The 24,847-nt window shown below is 60.6% G+C and overlaps 3 protein-coding genes across 3 annotated transcripts; 1 reads left to right on the top strand and 2 right to left on the bottom strand.

Moving 5' to 3' along the window:
• Window positions 1-398: 398 nt before the first annotated feature.
• Window positions 399-6,797, bottom strand: SRPX2 (sushi repeat containing protein X-linked 2). Its single transcript, XM_058813992.1, has 12 exons — window positions 6,566-6,797; window positions 5,254-5,537; window positions 4,736-4,847; window positions 2,996-3,079; window positions 2,718-2,909; window positions 2,432-2,608; window positions 1,795-1,921; window positions 1,565-1,686; window positions 1,280-1,459; window positions 1,039-1,172; window positions 848-969; window positions 399-579 (listed from the first exon to the last, which is right to left on the bottom strand). The coding sequence occupies exons 1-12, from the start codon at window positions 6,795-6,797 to the stop codon at window positions 399-401; spliced, it is 1,947 nt and encodes a 648-aa protein (XP_058669975.1).
• Window positions 6,788-12,017, top strand: TSPAN6 (tetraspanin 6). The gene is made up of 8 exons (XM_058814209.1): window positions 6,788-6,882; window positions 6,981-7,169; window positions 7,493-7,567; window positions 8,117-8,215; window positions 8,467-8,622; window positions 9,263-9,346; window positions 11,054-11,153; window positions 11,372-12,017. Exons 1-7 carry the CDS (start codon window positions 6,796-6,798, stop codon window positions 11,120-11,122), a joined length of 759 nt encoding a protein of 252 aa, XP_058670192.1. The 5' UTR covers window positions 6,788-6,795; the 3' UTR covers window positions 11,123-11,153; window positions 11,372-12,017.
• A 1,727-nt stretch (window positions 12,018-13,744) lies between these two features.
• TNMD (tenomodulin) lies at window positions 13,745-22,433 on the bottom strand. The gene is made up of 7 exons (XM_058814311.1): window positions 22,361-22,433; window positions 22,118-22,252; window positions 18,544-18,684; window positions 17,649-17,750; window positions 15,816-15,969; window positions 14,498-14,673; window positions 13,745-14,265 (listed from the first exon to the last, which is right to left on the bottom strand). The coding sequence occupies exons 1-7, from the start codon at window positions 22,406-22,408 to the stop codon at window positions 14,056-14,058; spliced, it is 966 nt and encodes a 321-aa protein (XP_058670294.1). The 5' UTR covers window positions 22,409-22,433; the 3' UTR covers window positions 13,745-14,055.
• Between the last annotated feature and the right edge of the window lie 2,414 nt (window positions 22,434-24,847).

Below are 24,847 nucleotides of genomic sequence, written 5' to 3'. Positions count from 1 at the left end.
CGGGTCCAGGTCGTGCACAGGCGAGCTGTGGGGAGGCTGAAGCTGCCATGCTAGGGGCCGTTGCCCTGCTGGCTGGCCTGCCCTGCCTGCCTTGCCACGCTCCTGGCTCCCCCCTGCCCTGGATTCAAGCAGGGACCCTCCAGTGTCTCCCAGCAGGGTCCTGTTGGGCTGAACCATCTCCCAGCTGGAAACAGCCCCTGGCCCTGGGCAGGGGGACACTGCTGGCACACAGCCCCTGCTCTGGCCCTGGGCAGGGGGACACTGCTGGCACACAGCCCCTGCTCACCTGTGTGTGCCAGAGCAGCCAGGGAGGGGTCCCCTTCCCTGAGCCCCCTGGCACCCCGCTCCTGCTCTGCAGCGGGCACCAGGAGAGCAGCGAGGGCGGTGTCCAGGGCGGGTCACTCGCAGGGGTCCCCGCTCTGTGCCCGCCGCGCCGCCTCCCGCTCGCTCAGCAGGTACGTGTCGATGAACACGAACAGCTCGTCGGGGCTCACCGGGGCGATGTAGCGCTCGCGGTCCGTGCCCGCCTTGTCCAGCAGCACGGCGTTGAAGTGCGAGCGTGTGAGGTGCAGGTAGCGCCTGCAGGTGCGAGGGGTGGCTGCTCAGGGCGCTGAGCCTGCCCGCCTCGCTCCTGTAGAGGGGTCCCCCATCCCCTCCTGGGGGCTGGGAGCGCTGGGAAGCTCTGGCGCCGCTGCATTCAGACTCGCAGGGGTTCCCCTGCCGCACGAACCCTCCGGCGCGGCACAAAGGGGCCGTTCGTGAACCCAGCTGCCACCTCACGCTTTGCCATCGCTAGAGGCATTCCCGTTCCCCGTCCCCTTGTGCAGGACGGCCCCACCTGCCCTACCTGAGCTCCTCGATGATGCCCAGGGCCAGCCGGTGCTCCCGGATGCGCCCCACCTCGTGCGGGGGCTGTCCCAGCAGCTCCACGGTGGTGACGTGCCGCAGGTCCAGCCCGCAGGCAGCTTGCTGTGGGGGGGACAGTGAGGGGTGCTGGCCGTGCAGCTGGCCCGGGGGGCGGCAGGCACCCGCGCTCACCTGCAGCATGGAGATCTGCATCTTGTAGTAGCGGTTCGAGGGGTCGGGGGCCGAGATGACCAAGAGGCGGCGCTTCTCGTGGAACTGATCCAGCAGGCCGGCGGCCGAGCTCACGTCCGTGTTGATCTGCATGGCTGGGGCGCGACACGAGCGTGCGGGGAGGTGCCACGGTGCCCCCCGTCACCCCTGGGACCCACAGGGCAGCGCCCGAAGCTCTGCCCGAGTCCGGCCCTGCACTTACGGGCACAGAGGGGCTGGGAGCCCGTCCACTGCTGGCTGGACTGGCACACCCGCAGGGAGGTGCCCTGCCGCTCGAAGCCCCCGTCGCACAGGTACTCGCAGGCGGCGCCGTAGTTGTTGCCGTCGGAGGTGCAGGAGATGTACCCGTTCTGCGGGGGCTTGAGGACAGGGCAGCGCCTCACTGCAGAGGGAGAAGGCGCCTGAGGGTGGGCGCTGGGTGCCCTGCAGCGGAATCAGTGCAGGCTGCGGCCGGGGCAGCCCCGAGTGCCCGCGGCAGCGCTCTCACCGTGGACGCGGATGCTGAACTTGCAGCTGGCGCGGTTGTAAGCCTGGTCGTGGGCGGTGTAGCGGATCACATGCTCTCCTGCGGGGAACTCCGAGCCGGGCTCCGGGCCCCGCAGCGTCACCCTGACCCACAGACGGGTTTGTCCATCGGCACCCCGGGTACAGCCCGCAGCCCCCGCTGGCAGTGCCCCCAGCCCCCGATGGCAGTGCCCGCAGCATTCCTGCCCTCACCTCTTGATGACACCGTCAGCAGAGTCCCTGACCCGGGGCGGGTCCCAGTACACGGTGGCCGTCAGCTTGCCCGGCTCTGCTATGCGCTCCCGGGAGTCTGGGCAGCGGATCTTGGGAGGCTCCAGGTCTGCCAGAGGGAGAGAGGGATTCATGGAACCTGTGGGTGCCCTGGCTGAGCCGTGAGAGCGGTGTTGAACCAACCCAGAGCCTCGGAGCCACCCGGAGCTGCTGTAAAGCCAGTGCTGAGTGCCCCAGTCCAGGCTGGTGGCTGTGCTTCGGGGCTAACGGCACTGCGGGGACAGGGACAGGGGTCCCGAGGGAGGGAGGTGCAGGAATGCCACGGTTGGCTGTGGGGTGACACCTGCAGATACCCCAGGCACGGGTGATGAGCCCCAGCGTGTCCCAGCAGTGCGGGGGGAGAATTTACCTACACAGGGTGAGGATTCACCTACACAGGGTGAGGATTCACCTACACGGGGTGAGGATTTACCTACACGGGGTGAGGATTTACCTACACGGGGTGAGGATTCACCTACACGGGGTGAGGATTCACCTACACGGGGTGAGGATTCACCTACACGGGGTGAGGATTCACCTACACGGGGTGAGGATTTACCTACACGGGGTGAGGATTTACCTACACAGACTGGCTCGCTGCCGCTCCAGCGCCCATCCTCCATGCAGACGCGGCTCCGGTCGCCCTCCAGCTGGTAGCCGGGCTGGCAGGTGTAGTCGCAGCGGGAATCCATCTGCACGCCTGCCGAGCACACGTAGGAGCCCCGCAGCACCGCGGGCAGCACGTGGCACCGGATTTCTGGGATGGAGAGAGCAGAGAGGGCGGGGAAGCGGCTGCGGGCCGTGCGGGTGGGCAGAGCCGCAGGGCCGGGTGCTGTGGGGATGCTGGCAGAGCAGGGCACACTCACGTCGGCAGTAGGCCATCCCCGACCAGCGGCGGCTGGGCAGGCACTGCACGGCGCTCGGACCCACCAGGCGGTAGCCGCGGGCGCAGCTCAGCTCGCAGCGGGTCCCCAGGCTGCTGCGGTACGAGCTGCCCCGCGGGGAGTAGCAGGTGGCCTCTCCGCGGTGGATGCTGAGCGCGGCGCACCACTGGGGCACTGCGGGAGAGCGGGCAGCTGACGGAGCGATCTGCCGCGCCTCGGTGTCCCCGCGAGGACGCAGAGGATGGGTTGGGCGCCGTTACCTCGGCGGTAATCCAGGGCGGGCTCAGGCGGTGGCTCCTCCGCGTACACCTCGTTGGTGTGGCTCTCCAGGTAGTAGCCAGAGCCTGGCGGGAAGGAAGAGACGAGCAGGCTGCGGGGCAGCTCGTGGCTGCAAAACGTCCCGCAGCTGCCAAGGAGCAATCCCAGCCCCGGGCAGAGCCTGTCCTTGGGGCTGCTGTCCAGGGTTAAAGCGGGCAGACGGGAGCGCAGTCCCCGGTGGCACGGAGGGCGCTGGCACCAGCCGCAGACTAAACAGCGGCAGCCGCGGTTGTGGCAGGAAACGGGCGCTGGCGCGGAGTGGGCTGGCACCGACCCCCAGCTTCTGCTGCCGGGAAAGCCTTCGACAGCTCCCATGGCACCGCCGCTGCCACGGGGCATCCCCAGGGAGGGAAGAAAGCTGCTCTTTCTTGCCCTTGTCTGTCCTTGTCTGCCCTTGCCTGCCCTTTCCTGTCTGTATCTGCGCTTTCCTGTCCTTTCCTGCCCGTCTCCTCACCCAGGAAGGGATGGCGAGCCCTCTGCCCGGCCCGGGGCTGCTGGGGGTGCCCGTGCCCCAGGGAAGGATGGAGCCGCTGGAGGGGCTGGGCCGGAGATGCGGGCCCCTGGCCAGCCGCGCTGCGCAGGGGGGCCTGAGGACAGCCCTGTGCCATCCTTGCGGGCCGCCCTGTCCCTTCACGGGCACGGCGCTCGCCGTGGGGAGGGGGCCGTGCAGGGGCCAGGCTGCCGTCCTTGCCCGCGGCCCCTCGGCGCCTCGGCCGCCGCGGCATTCCCCAGCACTGAGCTCACGTTTCCGCCGCGTTTCCGCCGGCCCCCGCCGGCGCTGCCCCCTCCTCGCCGCCCGCCCGGCGCTGCCCTGGGCACGGGGATGCTCGTTCTGGGCACCCCCAAAGGCGGCAGCCCCGCCATGCCTGCACCGTGTCCCCCTGTCCCTGCCCCGTTTTGGGAAGGGGATATCCGCCGGGGCAGCCCGAGCAGGAGCCCTCCCGTCACGGGCAGGAAACTCCATTACGGATCTTCCCAAAGTGAACTTCGCTGTGGAGCGGCTCCCCCGAGCCCGCCCGTTCCGCAGCGCCTTTATCCAGCTGCCCGTTCACGCTGCCGTGGTTCTTCGGGGAGCAGAGGGGAGGGGCGGCACCGTGGGGATGGATCCGTGACCTGGGGAACGAAGCTGTTTGCGGGGAGGCTGCCAAGACCCCTCCAGGGGCCTGGGGACAAAGTGCAGCGTGTCGCCGCAGCAGATGTGCCATTTAATGTTCCCTTCCTCTGCCAGTGCTGCCTTTTCCTTCTCGCCTGGGGCCAGCTCAGCCCCGCGGGAGCATCCATCCCCAGGCGTGCTGCCGCATGGCCCGGGAGGGGATGGGAGCAGGGAGGGGAAACCACCCCAAACAAGGCCCGTGAGCTGCTCGCCCAGCCATGGGTCGGTCGGGAGCGTGGGCTCGGGCCAGCACACATCTGCGGCCCCGCGGCAGCCGGGAGGCAGCGGCGGGCCGGGTGTGAGGAAGGCAGGCTGGAGTTCTGCTCCTCCCTGGGTGCCTGCCAGCACCCCCTCGGTTCCTCCCTGTACCCGCAGCTCACCCGCACAGCCTCCCCATTCCTCGGGCACCGATGCTCCCCCGGCATCGCTTTCCCGGGCTCCCTCCATCCCTTCCCAGCCCTCGGCAGGAGCGGAGCCGCGCACGCCGCCGCCCCCGGGAGCCCGCGGTGCCCGCGGTGCCCGCACTCACCTTCGTGCCACGTGGATGACACCAGCCTGGCGAGGGCCAGCAGCAGCAGCGGGGCTGCCATGCCGCGCTGGGCTGCCCTGCGCCGTGCTGGGGCCGGGGGCGGCCGCGGGCCCTGGCGGGGATGGAGCGGGGCTGGAGGCAGGGGGACGCCCCCTCGGCCGCCTTGTCACCGCACAGAGAGGTCTGGCCCTCCTGCCTGGCCGCTCCGCTTCTGCTGAGCAAACTTACTGTCGCCCTTGGCCGCCCATCCCAAACATTCAAAAGCCGTGAGTCAGGCCCAAAATGATGAGATTGTAAAAAATAATAAATGCCGGGATCGCCCGTTTTGCGACGCGCCTCCTGCTTCTCCGGGGCTTTAAAAAGTTGTAAGAGGCTTTCTCCTGCGAGCAGAAGAGCCAGGAGCCTGTTTGCACACAGCAGAGAGCCAAGCCAAGCCCGTGCCAGCCCTGACGGGCTCCGGGAACGCGGGGCCTGCAGGGGCGAGCAGCAAACCGCAGGAGCCAGGTCCCCTTTCCCACCTCCTGCCGGAGAGAGGGAGGGGAGGAGGGAGGGAGGAGAGACCCCGCTGCAGACGGAAGGCTCCGAGAAAAGCGCTTCCAGCTGGGGTCTGTTCCCTGCCGCAGCCCGGCCCCCGAGGAACCGGGACCGCAGCGCTTTGTCAGGGGCCGCTGCGGTCGGGCAGGCGGGCAGGAGCCGGGGCTGGGGCTCCGCGGGGCAGGAGGGCAGGAGCCGGGGCCGCTGGGGTCGGGCAGGAGGGCAGGAGCCGGGGCTGGGGCTCCGCTGGGCAGAGAGATGGGATGGGCTGGCACGGACAGGTAGGAGCGCTCCCTGGGGTGTGCCAGGGGGGACGCGCTTCTCTCTCAATGGGCTAATTAATTATGTGGCGGCCAGGCTGGGAGCGCGCTAATTAATGACTGTCCCGGGCAGGACAGGGCAGCCGGGAGAGGCTGCTGCTGCCGGGGAGGGGAGCCCGCAGCCCCCGCAGACCGGGGACACCCCCGGCAGGGCTCAGCCCACGAAGCCCGGCGTGCTGTTAGTGCCATGTGCCGGGCGCGGGGTGGCTGTCCCGCTGGACACCTGGACACGGCGTGGGGCACGGCAGGGCTGCAGCAGGAGAGCAGGGACTGGCGCTGGCTGGCACCGCGCAGGAGGTGGCACAGGCACGGCACAGGCAGGGGGTGGCACCGGGGAGGCAGGGAATGATGGCATGGGTCGGGCAAGGGGTGGCACGGGGTGGCACAGTGTGGCACGGGACAGGCGGGAGGTGGCAGCGGGTGGCGCCAGGCAGGTAGGAAGTGGCATGAGGCAAGCAGGGGGTGACACCGGCAGGCGGTGGCACGGGAGAGGCAGTGGGTGGCACTGGAGAGAGGGTGACACGGGCTAAGCAGGGAGTGGCACTGGACAGGAGGTAGCAGGGATAGGTACGGGGTGGCACGGGCTAGGCAGCAGATGATACCGGACAGGTCGTAACAGGGGGCAGGCGGGCGGTGACATCAGACAAGGGGGTGTCACAGGACAGAGGATGGCCCGGGACAGGCGGTGTCACAAGACAGGTGTGTCATAGGACAGGGGGTCACAGCAGACAGGGGGTGACAGTGGATAGGGGATGTTACAGGACAGGGGGTGACAGGACAGGGGGTGACAGGACAGGGGGTGACAGTGGATAGGGGATGTTACAGGACAGGGAGGTCACAGGACAGGGGGTGACAGTGGATAGGGGATGTTACAGGACAGGGGTGATAAGGGACAGGGGGTGACAGGACAGGGGGTGACAGTGGATAGGGGGTGACAGGGGACAGAGGTGTCGCAGGACAAGAGGTGGCCCCTGACGGGTGGCCGGGGCGCCCTCTGCGGGCGGAGGGGCGCAGAGCACGGCGCCGCCGGTACGCTCGGCCGTTTCCGTGGGAGCTCGGGCTCCTCCGGCGGGGGGCGGGCCCGGCCCGTGCGGGGGCGTGTCCGGGGCGTGTCCGGGGCGTGTCCGGGGCGTGTCCGGGGCGTGTCCGGGCGTGTCGCGAGGCCCCGCCCCGTCCCGCCCGTCCCGCAGCCGCCCCGTGTCGGCCATGGCGTCCCCGTCGCGGCGGCTGCAGACCAAGCCGGTGATCACCTGCCTCAAGAGCGTCCTGCTCACCTACACCTTCGTCTTCTGGGTGAGCGCCCGCCCGCCCCTTCCCCCGCCGCGCGCCGCGGCTGCGCCGCCCTGTCGCGATAGTCGCGAGCCACCGCGGCTTTCCCCTCTCCCCACCAGGTGTCGGGCATTGTGCTGCTGGCCGTGGGCATCTGGGGTAGGGTGAGCCTGGCCGTCTACTTCTCCCTGCTGGACGAGAAAGCCACCAATGTCCCGTTCGTGCTGGTGGGCGCTGGCACCGTCGTTGTCCTCCTGGGCACCTTCGGCTGCTTCGCCACCTGCCGCGGCAGCACCTGGATGCTCAAGCTGGTGGGTGGCCTGGGACACGGCGGGATGGAGCGCCCTCCTCTCCTGATCCATCCCGACCCGTCCTGATCCATCCCCAAACACCCCGTCCTATTCCTGCCTGGTCCCATCCCTGCCCTACCCCGTCCCGTCCTGTCCTGCCCCATCCTCTCCTTCTCCACTCTCCCGTCCCATCCCATCCCATCCCATCCCATCCCATCCCATCCCATCCCATCCCATCCCATCCCATCCCATCCTCTCCTCCTCCACTCTCCCCTCCCGTCCCATCCCCTCCTGTCCTGCCCCATCCTCTCCATCCCCTCCCATCCCATCCTTTCTGCCCGCAGTATGCCATGCTCCTGTCCCTCATCTTCCTCATCGTCCTGGTGGCCGCCATCGTGGGGTTCGTCTTCAGGCACGAGGTGAGTCTGGGTGGCCAGTGCCGTCTCCCAGTGCTGCAGAGTGAGTTTGATGCTGCTTTTACCCCAGTGTCACCGAGGGACAGAGGGGCTGCCTGGGAGCGGTGCTTAGCTTGGCAGAGATAGGGTTAAACCATCACAAGGAGCAGCTTGGTCCCTGTAAGGACCCAGAAGGAGCAGCCTGGGTGCCAGGTCAGTCCATCAGAACAGGCAGAGTAGCCCTGGACTGTAATTTCTGGCTTTGGTCTATCTTCTGCAATGATTGCAGTAATTAAAGCTCCTGGGAGGGTTTCTGTGCCTGCTTGGGAGGGCGCTGGCACGGTGCAGCTCCTTGTTATTACACACAGCATCCCTGCTGCCATGGTGCACCCAGCCTGCCCTCTAATACAGCCTCTAATTGCCTGTGCTGGGAAATGGCTGCTGGCCACGGCCGGAGTCACTGCTGCCATCGGGGGTGACTAACGTGGGATGGGAGGGACAGCAGGGCCAGTAGGGCAGGACGGCAGGGACAGCAGGACAGGGCAGCAGGGCCCTGACACCTCTGTCCTACAGATAAAGACCAGCTTTGAGAGCAACCTGGAACTGGCCTTGAAGGACTACAATGCAACTGCCAATCCTCACAGTGAGGCCGTGGACACCATCCAGAGAACGGTGAGAGCCCCTGGTGGGGATGGGTGACAGCCCCTGGCTGGCAGCAGGTGGGAATGCTGCCCTGGCTCAGGGTGTGCCCTCTGGCCTCTGTGGCACCAGCATCCCCTCACAGGCTTTGGAATTTGGCAGATGTTGGTGAGATGGGGGAGCCATGGCAGTGGCTTTGGAATTTGGCAGATGTTGGTGAGATGGGGGAGCAGGGGTCGGTTCCCTGGTGTGACCAGGCTCCCCACATGTGCTTCCCACTCCAGCTGCACTGCTGTGGAGTGCAGAACTATTCTGACTGGGAGAAGACTGAGTACTTCAGCCAGAAGGGCATCCCCAGCAGCTGCTGCAAGAACCAGAACGACTGCTCAGAGCAAGATCTCAAAGACCCAAACAAGGCCCAGCTCAAAGTGTTTGTGAATGTAAGTTAAGCTCAGAAAAATCTGCCTGCTGCTCCTGGAGGTGGGAAGGGCAGGGATGGCTGCGTGCAGGAGGGCCAGTCTGTCCCTGGCAGGCTGGAAAGGACAACTGCCCTATTGATGCTGATGTTCAGTGCCCCAGGGACTCCCCTGGAGTGGGTAAGGGTATGGAATCCTCCCTTCTGTCTGAGGTTCCCTCACTCCTTCCTTCAAGGTCAGGGCCCAGCCCGACCCAAGCTCTGGCCGTTGGGGATGTGTGATTTGAAGAACAGGTGAGCAAGGAGCAGCTTCCCAGTAAAGTTTGTTTCAGCAGTGCTGCCATCTCTGGCCCTTGGGTGCAAAGTCCTGACCCGGTGCTGAGGGTGTGTGACCTCATGCTCAGGGATGGTTGGGTGATGCAAGGGCTCCTGTGATGTGTCACCTGGCTGGGGCTGGGAGCAGCCCGAGGGCAGTGGTGCCCTTGATAAGGCCTCTGGGCTGGGGCACTGGGAATGGCTGTGCTGGGGCCTGGCAGGAGGGGTCAGCCTGGACCCCCCTGCTGCCTGCACAGGAGCATCTTCCCCTGGAGCTGTGGGGAGGAGCTGCTCTGTGCCCCTGGGGTGAAAGGCGCTGCATCCACGTGCTTGCTTGGCTTCCTCTGCAGGGTTGTTTTTTCCTGGTAACGTCAACAATGGAGTCCAAGATGAGCGTGGTGGCCGGAATCTCCTTTGGCATCTCGTGTTTCCAGGTAAATCTCCTTGTCTGGCTCGGGAGGAGGGCAGGGTGAAGCCAGCACGTCTCCAGAGGGATTTCATTTCAGTGCAAAGTCTGGTGTGTACAAAGGGCTGGTTTCAGCCAGGGAGGAGCAGCCACTCTGTGGATTCCCCTTACATTCAGCCTGACTGCTGTGCAGGCCCCGGTCTCTCACACCCAGGGCTGAAGCCCCAGCTCTGTTTCCTTGAGGCTAGGTTTTTATTATTATTATTATTATTATTATTATTATTATTATTATTATTATTATTATTATTATTATTATTATCTCCTCTGTGAAACAACAGACTCCAAGAAAAGACAAACAGAGATGGACAAACTCTGTGCCTGCTGTTGGCAGGGATCAGATCTGTGCCCTTCCTTTTCCTTTTCCTACCCACCCTCACTGTTACCAGGGGCTGTTTGGCATCACCCCTGTGTGGTGGGGTCACCGTGAGTGCCAGTGTGGCACTGCTTGTGTGGTGGCTGACCTCCCTACCCTGCCCTGTGTCCTCTCCTGCAGTGTCTCCTTCACTTTACCGTGCAGGGCACTGCGTGCAGCAGCAGCAGCAGTGTGCTGGCCAGCCCCAGCCCCGGCCCCAGAGCTCTGTCCTGGCAGGAAGCAGGAGGCCCCTGCCCCCAGCCGGGGCTTTCCCGAGGTGCTGAGGGCTTTCCTGGCTGCAGGATGTGCAGCTGGCCCTGCTCCAGCTGCACTGGGCCAGCCTGCTGGGCTCTGGGCTGAGCAGCCAGCCCTCATTCGGAGGGGCTCGGGCTCTGCCTCCCCTTGGCCCAGCACCCAGAGGCTGCGGTGTGAGCATCAGGGTGCTGCTGGCTGGGACTGGGGACAGGAACCTGTGAGATACTCTGCTGTATGAGCTGTCACTGTGTGTTTTCTGTACAGATGGACTGGACTGGGGAGGGGTGGGAGCCTGCAGCTCGTGGTACTGAGGGCTTTGGGAGAGCCGGAGCTGCTCTGCTGTGCCTGCTCCTCCCTGGCTGGGCTGGGCTGGCTCTGGGCTCACTGAGATATGCCCGATACACCACTGCTGAGCTGCACACACACTCCCAGCTGCAGCATTGTCTCAGCTGATGGCAGGCTTGGGCATTGACACCAGTTCCTGGCTTTTATTGCCCCCTTGACAAGCTTGGCTGGGTCACACCTCAGACAGGGAGCCTTTGTGCTGATGTGCCTCTAACCTGGCTTGTGGAGGTCAGAGTCATGCAGGGTCTGGCCCTGGAGCCTGCACAGGTGCTGGGAGGCTGTGTTGTGATAACAGGGCACGTGTGATAGCAGCACCTTGCTGATGGGAGAGCAGCAGCCTTGCTTCCCCAGCGCCCTTGCAGCAGGGAGAGGTGCTGCCATTCTCCAGTGGCTGTGCAATTGGCTGTGGCACTGCTGGTACCTGTGTAATCTCTGCAGTCACCATAAAACAGCCAATGCTTCATGAAGCAGCTTGTAATGGGATGGGACCTGGGGCATCTCTAGTGAGGAGCTTGTTTAGTTGGTGCTGCCAGGATCCTGTGCTTCGGCCACTGTCGGTGATTCTGAGGCAGGGTGCAGCAGCCTTGAGGTGGTTTGCAAACCCCACTGTCCATCCTTGGATTTCATAAAACCTGGGTCAATCTGTCAGGTTTTCTCCTGAAAACACCTCTCCCTGCTTTTGGCTCCTTCTGACATGCAGGGTTTGTTTTTTCTCTTTTCCAGTTGATTGGCATCATCCTGTCCTGCTGCCTGTCCCGGTACATCACCAACAACCAGTATGAGATGGTGTAGCTGGCCCCCAGAGCTCTGTGCCTGTGGCTGGGTATGTCTGTGAGCCTGGGGGCTGCTGCTGGTCACCCATGGGGTGAGGGTACCACGTGTGGGGGGTTTAGGGTTAGAGGGCACCTGCAAGACCAGGTCTGCTGTGCCATTTGACCCCGTGCCATTTGACCCCGTGCCATTTGACCCCGTGCCATTTGACCCTGTGTATAATCCATGTAAATCCATCCTGCCTGCTAACACTCTCTGTGTGCCTTGCAGGGAATGGCTGGGGAGGATGCCTCCACCTCAGGTGTTCCCCTGGATGCCACGTCGTGAAATCTTGCTTTGAACTGACTGGTCTTCTTCTCAACTAGCTCATAGAAGGGAGTGCAGCAGCTGTCCTGCTGCACTCAGGGACTTGTCCTGACACTACTCTGCTGTGCCACTGCCTGGGTGATAACTGGTGTGGCTGTGGTGGCTGCAGCCCCGAGTGCCACCCTGTGCTGAGCTGACTGTGCTGGTTCAGCACAGCTCCCGGGTGTCCCAGTGCTCATCTTCGGTGCCTCCACTGGGAAAGGGGTGCTCCCCCTTGTCTTGGGCAGCCCCTGGACGCCCCCTCACTCTCCAGACACAGTTGTTCTTGAGACAGGGCTGTTAAACTCAGTCCTGCCTGCCTGAAGCCTTGGCTCAGCAAGGTTGTTGCCAAGCTGCCTCCTCCCTGCCTGGGTTTTATATACTTTTTTATAGTTGTACTTCTTTAAGGACGGGCTGTAGTGGTTCTTGTAAGCTGTAGTGAGGTTTGGTGATGTAGCTCCTGGTGCCTTTACCTTGGTAGGTGTCCTTGCACCGATTCAGCTGTGACTTGATTGTCAGTATTATATGCTGCTTCAACTCATTTTATGTATTGAGTAGAATTCTTTTTGTCCTGAGACACAATAAATATTAAGATATTTTACTCTATGAAACCTTCTTGACTTTTCTTTTCGTGTCCTGGAAATTCCTCTGCTTGAAGAGCAGCAAATCCCCCCAGGGCTGATCTGCTCACTCTGGGCCAGCCAGGAACCTCTGGCCACTGCAGTTTGCATTCCTCCAATGTGCACTGGTGCACTTCTGCCTGCAAATAACTTCTGTAATTGAATTTTCTTCATAGCAGCGGTTGTGTAACAGCGCTGGAGCAGAGGGCCTGGAGCACCCCAGCCCAGGAGCAGGGTGAGTAACTTCAGCCCAGTGTGAGCCATGCTTGGCCTGCTGGCTTGGAGCAAGGGGCAGGGCAGTGCCAGGCCCCAGCTGCTCCCCAGGGCAAGAAATGTGCATTTAAGCTTTTAAATTCATCTGTTACTGCTCATTTTGGGCTGTTTTGTCAGCAAGCCTCTGCCTTTGTGAGCCTGGTGCTGCAGTGAAGCAGTGAAGCTCCTCTGCCAAGCTTGTGGGATTTTTGGGTCTCAGGCACTGAACTCAAACGAGCTGAGCTGTGTCTGGCTGGATGTGGGGCTGCCTGTCCTGTTCTAGGGAGGAGGCAGGTGTGACCAGAGCAGGGAAGCCACCAGTGGTGGCCCTTTGTCAGTGTCACCCCTCTGGTCAAAGCTGTCCCAGCCCAGCAATGCCCTGGTATGGGCCAGCCTGGCTGCTGAGGGAGGGAAATGCCCCAGACCCTCACGATGCATTTATCCCAGGTGAGTAAACCAGGCTGCTGTCAGCTCCTGGCTGGCTGAGCCTCCTGGCGCAGGATGTGAGGCACAATGTGTCGGAGCTGGGAGCTGGGCTGGAGATTGGCTGCGGGGAGGTGAGGGGGGTCTGGCAGCCCTGGGGATGCCACACCTGGCACCTGTCCCCGTTCCCTGCTCTGTCTGCACATTCCAGCCACGGCAGCGTGCTCCCCTGGTGACACTGAGGGTGCCAGGGCTCCTGGTGACACCTGCAGGGTGTCAGAGCTCCTCAGCAGCAGCTGGCCCCTGGGGTGACATCTGGGACCTGGCTTTGGCATGAGCCCAGGGTCATGGGCAGAAATGTGCCCAGGGTGCACAGGGGTTTTGGGGAAAGCCTTCAGCCCTTTGGCAGGCACTGTCCTGCTCAGGGCAGCTGCAGTGCTCAGGACTTACTCCTTCCCTCCCGCAGCTCAGGCTTCGCCCATTTGTCGGTGACAGGGCTGGGGACAGCTGGTGGCACCTGGGGTCCTCCATAGGAGTGGACTTGCTGTGACTTTGGCTGCTCGGTTCCTCAGGGAGCTCCTTGTGCCAGCTCCCTGTGCCCGTGCTGGTGGCACCCCTGGGTGTCAGCAGCTGAACCGAGCCCGTCGGAGCAGGCTGGAACAGGTCGGGCCACGCTGAGCAGCCCCGGCAGCACCAGGGCCCTCCGCAGGCTGCAGCGCCCGCACTGAGCTCTGGATGCTCCCGGGGGCAGCCCCGCCATCAGATCCCTTCGCAGACCCATCGAGCACCACACTGACACTAAAGGACTTTAGTTCTCTTTGCAATCGCTCATACAGGACGTTTATTGTTTGCCTCTTGCTGCCCAGCCTGGCTCCCGCAGCCCCGCGGGGGCAGCGCAGGATGCGGGATCACCGGGCACCAGCTGGCAGGGGTGCGGGATCACCGGGCACCGCCCGGGCAGGGCTGGAGAATCACCGGGCAGGGGTGCGGGATCACCGGGCACCAGCTGGCAGGGGTGCGGGATCACCGGGCACCGGCCGGGCAGGGCTGGAGAATCACCGGGCAGGGGTGCGGGATCACCGGGCACTGCCCGGGCAGGGCTGGAGAATCACCGGGCAGGGGTGCGGGATCACCGGGCACCGGCCGGGCGGGGGCACAGGGTCACCGGCTGGGCAGCGCCCCGCGGCGCTGTCGGCGTGCCAGCGGCTCCTGGAGGCGGGCAGCGGGCACGGCCCGGCTACACCCTGCCCAGCATTGGGCACGGCCCCGCTACACCCTGCCCGGTTACACCCTGCCCGGTTACACCGTGCCCCGCTACACCCTGCCCAGCATGCGCGCGATCCACCAGTTGCAGGGCATGATGACCCGGCAGATGACCCTGCCGCCCTGGTAGCAGTACGGGTACGGGTGGTAGCCCAGCAGCGGCTCGCACACCCGCCGGCAGTAGCGGTGGGCACGGCGGCACCGGGCACAGCAGTAGCCCCGCTCATCCCACAGCGGGTGGAACTCCAGCCCGTTCTCCGACTGCCGGCAAGAGACGCGGTCAGAGGGGGCTGCGGGGCTGAGGCACCCGGGAGAGGGGACAGGACAACCCCAGGGGAGGAGCAGGGCTCCCCGGGGCCGTGGAGACACCCCAGGGCATGCACAGGGCATCGTCATCCCAAGGAGCACAAGCTGGGGCACACGGTGGGCAGGGCAGCCCAGGGTGGGTCCCTCGCTCAGGCAGGGCAGCCCAGGGTGGGATTCTCTCACTCACATAGTCATTGACGGGCAGGTCCTCCTCGGTGAGCTGCCGTGCCCGACGCTTGGGCCCTGCCCGTGTGTTCTCCTCCAGCTCCTTGTGCTCGTTCCCACCGGCCAGCCAGCTCTGGCTGTCCATCTGCAGCTCAGCCTCTTCTTCTTCTGCCCCTTCGAGGTTGGCCAGCTCAGGAGCTACAGGGAGAGTCCAAATGTCGCTGTCAATAAGCACAGAACAGGGGGCAAATGCAGCAGCAAGAATGAGCGTCTCTACCAGAATTTGGTGCCAAGGTACACAAAAAGCCCACTGCAAAGCGGTGCTCCATTGCCTCCTGCTGTCACCCAGCCTGAGCAGGGCTGAGGGAGACAGTGGCCCATCCATCCCCATGCCCTGGGGGGTGCTGCTGGCATCTCCTGCGTGGGGCTGTGGGTGTGCAGAAGCACATCCTCCTGCTGGGCTCTGCTGCTGGGGGGTGGGTTTGTAGGGTCCCATCAGAGCAACAAGATTTGGGGCACATCATGCCCAGTTTCAGCTCTCTTAGCTTAGGAAACAACCACAGAGGCAATAATTTGCTCTGGTAGGGAAGGTGCCAGGCAGCCTTGAGCACTGCTGTCCTGGCAAGGACTTTGGATGCACCTTGGTGCACTCACTGAGCCAGGACACTGCTGCAGGGGGGTGCAACAGCAGGGACAAGGAAGCAGAAAGGGGACAGCAGTCAGGGACACCAGCCTCCCTGCACCGGGGAGCTGGGGTGCCCAGCTGCCCTCCAGAGCACAGGTGAGCTGGCCTGTACCTGTGATCCAAGCCATGTGCCTCCGTGGCTGCAGAGCAGAGGGAGTTTGCTCAGCAGGGACTTTTAAAGTGCCTCATTGGGCTGGAAGTGGGTTAGAGAGAGCAGGTAATTACAGCAGCACATCTCAGAGGCCACAACCTCTGTGAGGGCTGTGCAGTGAGCAGCTGGAGGTGGCAACCCTGCCGTGTGATTTAGATGCAGATGTCTGCTCACACTCTGATGTTCATGTGGGGACGAGGAATTGGGCGTCCCAGTTTCCAGCAGTGCTGCTTTCTTTGCAGGTACAAGGGATTATTTTTTTTCTCTCCCTTGTTATGAGGAGGGTGGGCACTCTGCAAAGTGCAGGGCGGCGGGGAGCTGGCAGAGACAAGTGCTTTGTGCAGAGAATCTTCAGTCCCTGCTATTACACTGGCCAGGATCTCCTGTGGAGCTCATGCCTGAGATGTACACGAGGCTGTGAAAGTGGGCTCCCAGCATGGCACAGAGGGGGACATGGCAGAGGGCCACAGGCAGGGCCCTTGGGGAGGAGATGGCTCCTTGTACCTGCTATTGGCGTGGGGTGGATCCAGAAGATGGTCACGTTTTTGCAGATGTCAAAAATTTTGGAGGTCCTCAGGAATTCCTTGTTCTGAATGGGCTTTTCCCCAGGCACCCAGACCACAGACTGCTCAAAGTAGGTGGTGGTGATTTCCTGTCCCTGGAAGAAGAGCAAGACATTACCCTGGTGTGGTGAGACACCTGCCCTTGGCTTAGAGGCACCTCTTTCCTCCCAGAGAGCAGCTGGACCTCACCTGCCTTGGCTCGTGGTGCTCATGGGATGCACATGCAATACCCCGACAGCCCTCACCACCCTTCTCTCTCCTCTCTTAGTTCATCACCACAGGCCCTTTTCCTGCCCAGTCCCCACTAACTGGAAGATCCTTTTGGAGCCCCCTTAATCATTTAAAACACAAGATTAAACCACCTCTGCTCTACTTTGCTCCTAGGATTTAATTCCTCTCTCCTTCTGCTGCTGATTTTTTGATCGAACACTTTAATTTACTCCTCACAGAAATTCCTTGCACGGCTGTGTTCCGTAATTTATACCACATGTCTCTGCCGTTGCATTAGTCCATGGTGTGTTTTGGCAGGCACTTAGGGAGGGAGATATATAAAGATTATGGGATGGGTCTGCGTGAGCTCCCTGCCAAGGCAACCTTCTCTGTGTTGGTGGTGGTAGCCCATAGAGCAAGCTGGCAAAAAGCGTTTTTCTCTCCAGAAGGCATCCAGAGCTGTATATCTCTTTTATAGAGTTTTTCCTTACGGCTTTGGGAAGTCACAGGAAGGAGCCAACACAAGCCGAGCCAGTCTGGGTCATTTTTGGAGCCTGGTGGAAGCTGCAGGGTCGGGGAGGTGCTGCCTGCAGGACCTGGCAGCGTGCAGGCTCCAGGAAGACATGACTGGAGCTTAAATCTACATTTATCTCACTGGCTTTTACATCTCAGCTCCCTACCCGGGGCAATGTTCTGCTGCAGCCTGGCAAGTTATATCCCTTTTACGACGGTGGCTGGGAAGATCTATGAGCTTCTTAGGGCATAATCAAAGAATCGGTGTCTGGGAATTTGGGTCATGATTCAGGGAAATGTTTCTGCCCACGCTTCATTTCAAACACGTGTCCTGCTGGCGTTTTATCTGCAGCAGCTTCCCTGGGGGGGATTCAGTCTGCAAATGGGGAGGCAGGAAGGCTGTGCCCTGTGCCACCTCCAGGGCTGGGGACAAAGGACACTGCTGTCCCTGCAGGTCCCACCGTCAGGGAGGGGTTCAGTCATGGAGCCCACACTCTTCCATGCAGCACGCAAGGCTCCTTGCAGCAGGGTGCAGGGCAGCTAAACGTGTGCAGGAAGCAATCAGGCACATCAGTGGGACAGAGGTCCATGCAGCACAAGCAAGTGGCCCCAGCCTGGTGCTTCCCACCCCTCAGGTCTGCATGCCAAGGGTTTTCTCAATTTGCATTTCTTAAACGTGGCTGCTTTTTAAATCCCTTATTTCTGCCTCATTCTCTTTGAAAACATGAGGCTCAAATCTTGGAGAAAACAATTTGATTGACTTTTTGGTGCCTGCTAATCCTGAGCTGCCTTACGACCTTTTGACTACAACAGGATTATTGTCCTTGATCTCTGGTATTGTGCTGAGAGGCTTTTGTCTGTTGCTTTCTAATCCCGTCTCTTTTCACTTGTTTTCATAAGCAATCCTCTGAAATAAGATCAGTTTATGAAGCGATCACAAGTCATTATTTCTTTATTGCACATCTCTGGGAAGGCAGCAGGAGTGGCAGCCCAATGCCAGGGAGAGCAGTGGGTTTCACAGGGCAGAGGCAGCCCTGCTCCATTCACCTACCTCAAGCTCAGGGATCTTGGCCTCTGTTGTCTCAGGCAGGACTTTGGGCTGAGTTTTGATGAAACATTTCTGAAGCCCCACAAAGAAGATGCCGGTAATTCCCTGCAGGATCGAAGCAAACACCCAAAAAGCAGTCAGGGCAGAGAGCAGGATGGATAACCCACTGGAGGCAGGGTACAGCTGGAGGAGGAAGGTTTAGTCATATTTTTCCTGTTGCTATTTTTGTGCCAGTTCCGTTCAGCAGCGCTGCTAAGATGTACTAACAGGTTCTCATAAGGGATATTGCATTTTATGGTTTGGGAGAACTGGGCTTTTTACAAATATTTTAAGGTGGGTAGTCATAAAATTTTACTCTGCTCCTCTTTTCCTGATAACTATCATGAGCTCTCATTATAATAAATAAAAATATGCAGAGTAGCATCTGACCGTTCTGGTTTTATGAACATTCAGCCCCCAGTTCCTGCTAGGTTATTAGCTCAAAACTCTGCCATATGTCACTGCACAGGGTATTTCCCTCCAAATTTTAATTAGGTTTCATAGAGAGCCTTCTTCAGTGTCATGAGGTTTTAATGCTCTCCAGACAGACAAATGCACTGGGCTCAGATAGACTGATGATCATTGCCTTCCTTTGCAAGGGTAAATCCAATAACTGGCTCTGCTTCCAGGATGTATTTCACTGGAACTGAACCACACTGCTATTAAATACAAGTGGAAGCTCATGCAGATAGCACATCTCCTTTCCTTTGAGAGCATCCCCAGTGTGTCTGGGTGCTGCTGTCCCTGATGCAGGAACAAATAGTCCTGGGACTTGCTCTGGGGGCTTCACAGTGTCCTACAGGGCCCATCAGTCCCTCTGCAGGACTGCAGGGCCTCAGGGACAAGCTGCCACACTCACGTTTTTGAAGTCATGGATCTCCAGGATCTCCTCGCTGCCATTCCCGCTGCTGAAGGTCTCTGTCCTGGCCAGGGGGTCAATCTCCATCACAATCTTCTTCTTCTCACCGTTGCTGAAGAACGTGTGCTCCATGTCATAGACCTGGAGGCCAAAGCCACACAGGGGTCTGGTTTCACAGGCTGTCCAGTGGGTGGGCAGGCTGTGCTGGGTGTGTGACCACGGCTCTGGCTGCTCCCTCAAGCCCAGCTGCGAGCCAGAGCAATCACCAGGACAGCACGAGGGGAGGCAGCTCCCAGGCAGGGCCTGGGCTGTGTGAAAGGGCAGGCTGCAGCCAGGGTGAGGGGTGTAATGCGCGTCAAGCCTGGGACGTGTGTCACACCTGGGAGAAGATGCTGCTCACACACCTGCAGCAGGAGCTTTGCCTCAGAGCAGCCTTGGCTGGTGCTCTCTGTGGCATGAGCCCGGTTACAGCCCAGGCTGGACTGAATTCCCGAATCCACAGGTACTTTATTCTCCTTCTCCCTGGTCTGCTTGTTGCCCCCTGCATCCCCGGCTGCTCTGCTCCATCGCGGTGTCCCCGGCTCACCTGCTGCACCGCATCCTCCCCAGCTCACCCGCTCCATCTCTGTGCCTCCTGCTTCTCCCGAAAGGCAGAGGGAAGAGCCTCTCTCTGCCTGGAGGAGATCAAGGACTGCCTGCGGATCAAAGACCTCCTCGAGGGCTGCTGCAGCGCTGCGGGGCGTTGGCAGCCAGCTGCCCGGCGGGCGCATCCCCGGGGAGCCGCACCAGAGGCAGCAGCGGCAGCAGCAGCACCAGCAGTGCTCTCCTCTCCTCTCCTCTCCTCTCCTCTCCTCTCCTCTCCTCTCCTCTCCTCTCCTCTCCCTCTCCCGCTCGCACTCCGGCAGCCCTCGGTCCCTGCGGATGCCTGACCCTGCCAGGATGAGGGATGGCAGATGCTCTTTGAAGCACAAAAACGATCCTGAGAAAAAACGAGAGCTGCCGGGCCCTGGGGAGCCTCGTTTCCCAGATCCCACGATGCCGCGGGGAAGTCAAAGGGATTCTGCAAATCCCCTCAAGCCCATGGGGCAGGGAGAAGAGATGGAGACACAGCGATGGGAGAGCCCTGTTCATCCCACGGCATGGCCATGAAGCAGGGCAGGAGATGGAGCAGAGATGGAGACACAGCGATGGGAGAGCCCTGCTCATCCCATGGCATGGCCATGAAGCAGGGCAGGAGATGGAGCAGAGATGGAGACACAGCGATGGGAGAGCCCTGCTCATCCCATGGCATGGCCATGAAGCAGGGCAGGAGATGGAGCAGAGATGGAGCAGACATGGACACACAGCGAGGGGAGAGCCCTGTTCATCCCATGGCCATGAAGCAGGGCTGGAACATGCTGGCCCCACTGGTGAGGGGCAGGAGCTCTGCCCTCAGTGCCAGCCCCCGTTCACAGTCCCTGGTGGCTGCACATCCCTCCCCTCGGGGTTCAGAGCCCCTGAGCAGTGCTCCCAGCATTGGTATCACCTGTTTGGCCCCCACCTGGGTGCAGAACTGCCTGTGCAGATGGGAGCTGATGGGAACATTCTGCTCAGAGGTTAGAGGAGGGATGTGTGCCTTGGCAGCCACGGACATCTCCTGATGGTCTGCAGGAAGACTTTGTGAAGATATACAGCTCTCCATGGATTTCATTATATGGTGAAACAGTCTGAAGCTTAAAATGGGTGGAAGGTCGCTGGTTTTGACTGACAAAATGCACACAGTGCCATAAATCACTTCAAGGAGGGCAGGATCCCGGGTGGCACCTTACCTTCAAGTGCCTCTCCATTTACAGAGAATGACTTTGGCCAGCACAGCAGCCAGCTAAGCCACTTGGGCTTTGCCAGCCCTGCGCTGCTCAGAGAGCTATGAGATGTTTTATAGGGCTAAAGATGACACTTGCTGCTGAATGGTTGAAATATGTCCCTCTGCGAGGCTGTGATGAGCCCCTCGTTAGCTGAATCATCAGCTGTGCTGGCTGGGACGAGGCTGCTGTGCAGAGGGCAGAGCCGTGTCCAAGGCCACCCCTCAGAGGAACAACTCTTCTTTCAAGCTTTCTTCCACTCTCCAGTTACATGAAGGAAGCTTGAAGGGTTTCATGTTCTTTAAAGAGTTTAATTCCCCTTGGCTGATATCTTTGAGCGTTACCAACTTCCAGTCCCCTCCAGCCTGTTTGTCCTGAGGACTCCCGGGCCAGCTGGAGAAGCCACAGGGACGGGGCAGTGCCGGGCGCTGGGAGTGTCTGTGTGCATCTCCGCTGCAGGAGCAGCTCTGCTCTCTCCTGACCTCACACGCTGCTTCCCTGCCCATCGGCTGTTGGGGAGTGCTGCATGGACTCCATCCTCCACCGGTGAGGACACCCAGGGCTCTGGATGTCCCTGCTGAGGCTGTGGCATTGTCTCTGTTTGGAGAAAACCGCCCCTGCAGGGGTTAACAGCCTCTTCCCCTCATGGCTGGCATGACCCCTGTTTTTCTAGGAACAGTAGAGACTTTATAATGGTCTTGGCAGGATTCTGGAGGAACATATGGCTTTTATTGTTTTTCCTTTTCTTTCAGGGGGTATTTATTTCTATTTGCTGATAAGAAGATAAAGTTTCCAGCGAGCAGGGTGCTTCCTTTGCCCAGCAGGAGGGCGGCCTGGCCCGGCTGGAGCAGCTCCAGGACAGTGCAGGGAGCAGAGCGGAGATGCCAGCGTGGGAAAGAGGCTGCCTGGGCTGTGCACAGGAATTTGGAGATGTTCTTGAGAGCCAGCAAACCCCACTGGTGACGGGGTGCAAAGCGGGGCCTGCTGGATGAGCAGGGAGATTGGAAGGAAGGGAGGATGAGGGGCAGCAGGCAGGCTGTGGGTTTCAAGGTTAAAGGGTTCCCTTGGGCTGTGGGATAAAAGGGCTCTGGCAGCAGCGCCAGGATGCCGGGCAGCAGCGGGCAGAGACGGCTGGGGAGGCACAGCCCTGCTGCCGCCCCGACAGAGCTCACACAGCGCTGGGCTGCAGCTGGGGATAAAGGAGCCCAATCCTGTTAGCACAGGCTCCTGCAGAAGCTAATCCGTCTCACCGTCCCTCACATTGCAGACACATTAAAGTAAGAAATATAATCCATGACAATCAATCACCGCTGTGTCCTGGCTTTCTCTCCTCTTTATGCGGTGGCATAATGACTTTTCCACCGGTTTCTGGCAAGATAATTGAAATGAAATGGAAAATATTTTCTTACTTGTCATAAAATTTGCTGCCGGTGAAATAAGAGAAACTTTAACTCTTCATGGCGTAGCTCCCATCCCCCGTAATTGTCAACTGGGGACAGAGCGCGGTGACGGGGGAGAAAACCAGCCTGCATAAAGTAAAAGCTAGTTATGAATAATACAAAGATTTTTAAAAGTCCCCCGAATACCTGTGGTCTGAGATAAAATGCATTTTGTGAAGTTGCCTGCCTGGGTTTTGGAGAGTTGTTAAAAGTTTCAGCGAGCCAAGGGGAGGGGGACAGCTCTGTCTGGGGCAGCGACGCTCTGAAACGCCGGATCAAAGAGTTTTTACTTACTTTTCTGGGCGCTGGGTTCCAGAGGTACCTGACACCAAAAAATATCAGGATGAGGGAGAGGAGCAGCAGGCCGAAGAGCAGTCCGCAGAGCTGGTACCTGGGGCAGCCCTTCTCCCGCGCCTTGGCCGCTTCTGCCTGCGGAAGGGAAAGCGGCGATGGCCGGGCTGTGCCGAGGGTCCCGGCAGCAGGGACGGCACCCCTCGGGCCGCGCGGGGGCCGGGGACAGGCCGGCCGTGCACTCACGTCCAGAAAGCGGCAGCGCTCCGGGCTGCGCCCCGCCGTCCCTCCCATGGTGTGCGCGCTCCGTGTGCGAGCGGCCGGCCCGCCCGAGGGGGAGTCACCGAGCTGGGCTGCACTCCGGGGAGGCAGGGCCACGGCACCCCCGGCAGGGACACACAGCAGAAATATCAGCTGTGCCCAGCGCCGCTGGCCCCGCCGGGTGTGGCTGTCACACTGTGGGATGGCTGTCGCACGGCCGGGGACACGCCTGTGCTGTGATCTGTGCTGCTGTACCAGCCTGGGCTGCACTCCGGGGAGGCAGGGCCACGGCACCCCCGGCAGGGACACACAGCAGAAATATCAGCTGTGCCCAGCGCCGGGTGTGGCTGTCACACGGCCGGGGCCAGGTTTCTCTCTGACCTGTGCTGCTGCCCCAGCCTGGCCCTTGTGCCAATGGCTGGACATGGCCAGACTGACAGTGCCCCATGAGCCTGGGGACAGGGACACTGCGGCACTGTCCTTGAGTGTGGGGGAACAGCCCGGGAGATGCCAGAGGGGTCCCTGCATGGCAGGGGACATGGGCATGGCAGGGGACATGGGCATGGCAGGGGGACACAGGTATAGCAGGGGACACGGGCATGGCAGGGGACATGGGATGGCAGGGGACACAGGGATGGCAGAGGACATGGGCATGGCAGGGGACACAGATGCAGCAAGGGACACAGGATGGCAGGGAACACGGGGTGGCAGGGGACAGTGTGTGCACACAGGTGTGTGTGTAATGTGTGCAGCCAGGTGAGCAGGGTGTGCCAGGCCATGCACTGTGCCCACAGCCATGCACTGTGCCCACCTGTGCAGGGTGTGCCAGGCCATGCACTGTGCCCACGGCCATGCACTGTGCCCACCTGTGCAGGGTGTGCCCACGGCCATGCACTGTGCCCACGGCCATGCACTGTGCCCACCTGTGCAGAGTGTGCCAGGCCATGCACTGTGCCCACGGCCATGCACTGTGCCCACCTGAGCAGGGTGTGCCAGGCCATGCACTGTGCCCATGTCTGCCATGTGTGCAGCCCATGTGTGGGGTGAGCCCTCAGCTCTCCCTCTCGCGCACAGCCCCACCCCAAAGTTGGCCTAGCCAGGAATTTCCTGACTAATTTTTTTTTCTTTTTTATTCAAAAATTTCCATTTGTTGAAATGGTAGCGTTTCTTCATGGAAATGAACCCATCTTAAGAAAGGCTTTCAGAAATCCAGCGTGAGGTTTCTGGTCTGAACAGGATGAGGCTCCCTGGTGTAGAAGAGCTGGCACGGACTTTTTTTCCAAGCTGTTTACTCTAATAAAAACCCAAAGTGCATCATGCGCTAATTAAAATTGCACCGAAAAAAGAAAATCCACATCGAATTTTGCTCAGGATGAGAAATGGAGAAAGAAATTGCTTTTAGCAGGTCTGGCACTGGCTTTGTGAGCGCTGGGATGTTGCTGCCTGCAAGGAGGGGTAAATCCCGGAGGGGCAGGAGTGGAGATGCTGAATAGCCCGGGGAGAGCAGTGTGTACATGTGTGGGTGCTGGGGGCTGCCCTGCTGTGGATCTGCTCCCTGCAAAGGGGTTTGGGCTCCCTGGCCCCACAGCAGCAGGAGCTGCTCACTCACCCCACAGCCCCTCAGCAGTGCCGGGCTGTGAAGCACACTGGGGGGGTTGATATTTGAGATGGCTGTTAGAGAAGGGAATCATACTGACAAGGTTATTTGGAGGAGAAAAACACCCCCCTTTTTAATGGAAAGCAATCGCAGGCAGCCTTTGAAAACATCTGAGGGGTTCTGGAAATCTAAATGCAGCAAATCTGTGCAGGCACCAGGCTTGTCTGTCTCCACTTCCCACCAGAAAGTTCCATCTCGGAAGCTTTTGTTATTCACTGGAAATTCAAGTATTTGAAAACATTTTCTTTTCTTGTCAAAATTAGAGTTTCAGAGGAAAACTTTGGAGCAGCTCTGCTGAAAGATGGTTCTGATTACAGGAAAGAATTACAGCAGTGCTGCTTAGCAGACATAATTGATCAGCAGATCTTCACCATATCCCCCACTCAAGGCACAGGAAACACTGCAAATACCACTCATAAACCAAATTAGGCATTATTATTTTATTACTGTTGTAAGGTAAATGTCAAGCTTTTTAATGGCAATCACTGCAACTCCATCAGGAGTCGGGCGTCTGAATTAGCTGCAAGAGGTGAGGAGCTCCCAGGGCTGGGAGTTAATAAAGCTCAGTAAATACCACAGGCCCCTTGCAGCACTGGCAGTGCTGGGCACGGCTGCCCCACGGCGGGCAGGGAGCGGGATCAGAGCCCTCCACACTGCTGCTCTGCTCAGGGAGTGTTCTGAATAGCCAGCCCTGCTCTGGGGGATTGAGAGCAGCAAACCCCTGTGCAACCCCTGGTGTCCCCCCATCCTGACAAGGAGACACGTGGCTGGGATGCACAGAGGGGCACAAACTGCAGGATGGCACTCATGAAAAT

Source organism: Ammospiza caudacuta, chromosome 14 (genome assembly GCF_027887145.1).
Source record: "Ammospiza caudacuta isolate bAmmCau1 chromosome 14, bAmmCau1.pri, whole genome shotgun sequence".
Taxonomy (NCBI): Eukaryota; Metazoa; Chordata; class Aves; order Passeriformes; family Passerellidae; genus Ammospiza; species Ammospiza caudacuta.
This window is presented reverse-complemented; position numbering and strand designations above follow the sequence as displayed.

Excerpts from the sequence above, each read along its gene's own strand:
- TSPAN6 (XM_058814209.1), top strand. The coding sequence starts at position 6,796 with ATGGCGTCCCCGTCGCGGCGGCTGCAGACCAAGCCGGTGATCACCTGC. Across the intron at positions 7,170-7,492 it reads GCACCTGGATGCTCAAGCTG|TATGCCATGCTCCTGTCCCT; the intron begins GTGGGTGGCCTG and ends TTCTGCCCGCAG. Across the intron at positions 8,216-8,466 it reads TGGACACCATCCAGAGAACG|CTGCACTGCTGTGGAGTGCA; the intron begins GTGAGAGCCCCT and ends TTCCCACTCCAG.
- TNMD (XM_058814311.1), bottom strand. The coding sequence starts at position 22,408 with ATGGGAGGGACGGCGGGGCGCAGCCCGGAGCGCTGCCGCTTTCTGGAC. Across the intron at positions 17,751-18,543 it reads AGATCCATGACTTCAAAAAC|GGAATTACCGGCATCTTCTT; the intron begins GTGAGTGTGGCA and ends TCGATCCTGCAG. Across the intron at positions 15,970-17,648 it reads CCAAGATCCCTGAGCTTGAG|GGACAGGAAATCACCACCAC; the intron begins GTAGGTGAATGG and ends CTCTTCTTCCAG.
- SRPX2 (XM_058813992.1), bottom strand. The coding sequence starts at position 6,797 with ATGGCCGACACGGGGCGGCTGCGGGACGGGCGGGACGGGGCGGGGCCT. Across the intron at positions 5,538-6,565 it reads AGAGGGCGCCCCGGCCACCC|CCCATCCCATCTCTCTGCCC; the intron begins GTCAGGGGCCAC and ends TGTCCGTGCCAG. Across the intron at positions 2,609-2,717 it reads GGGGATGGCCTACTGCCGAC|AAATCCGGTGCCACGTGCTG; the intron begins GTGAGTGTGCCC and ends TCTCCATCCCAG.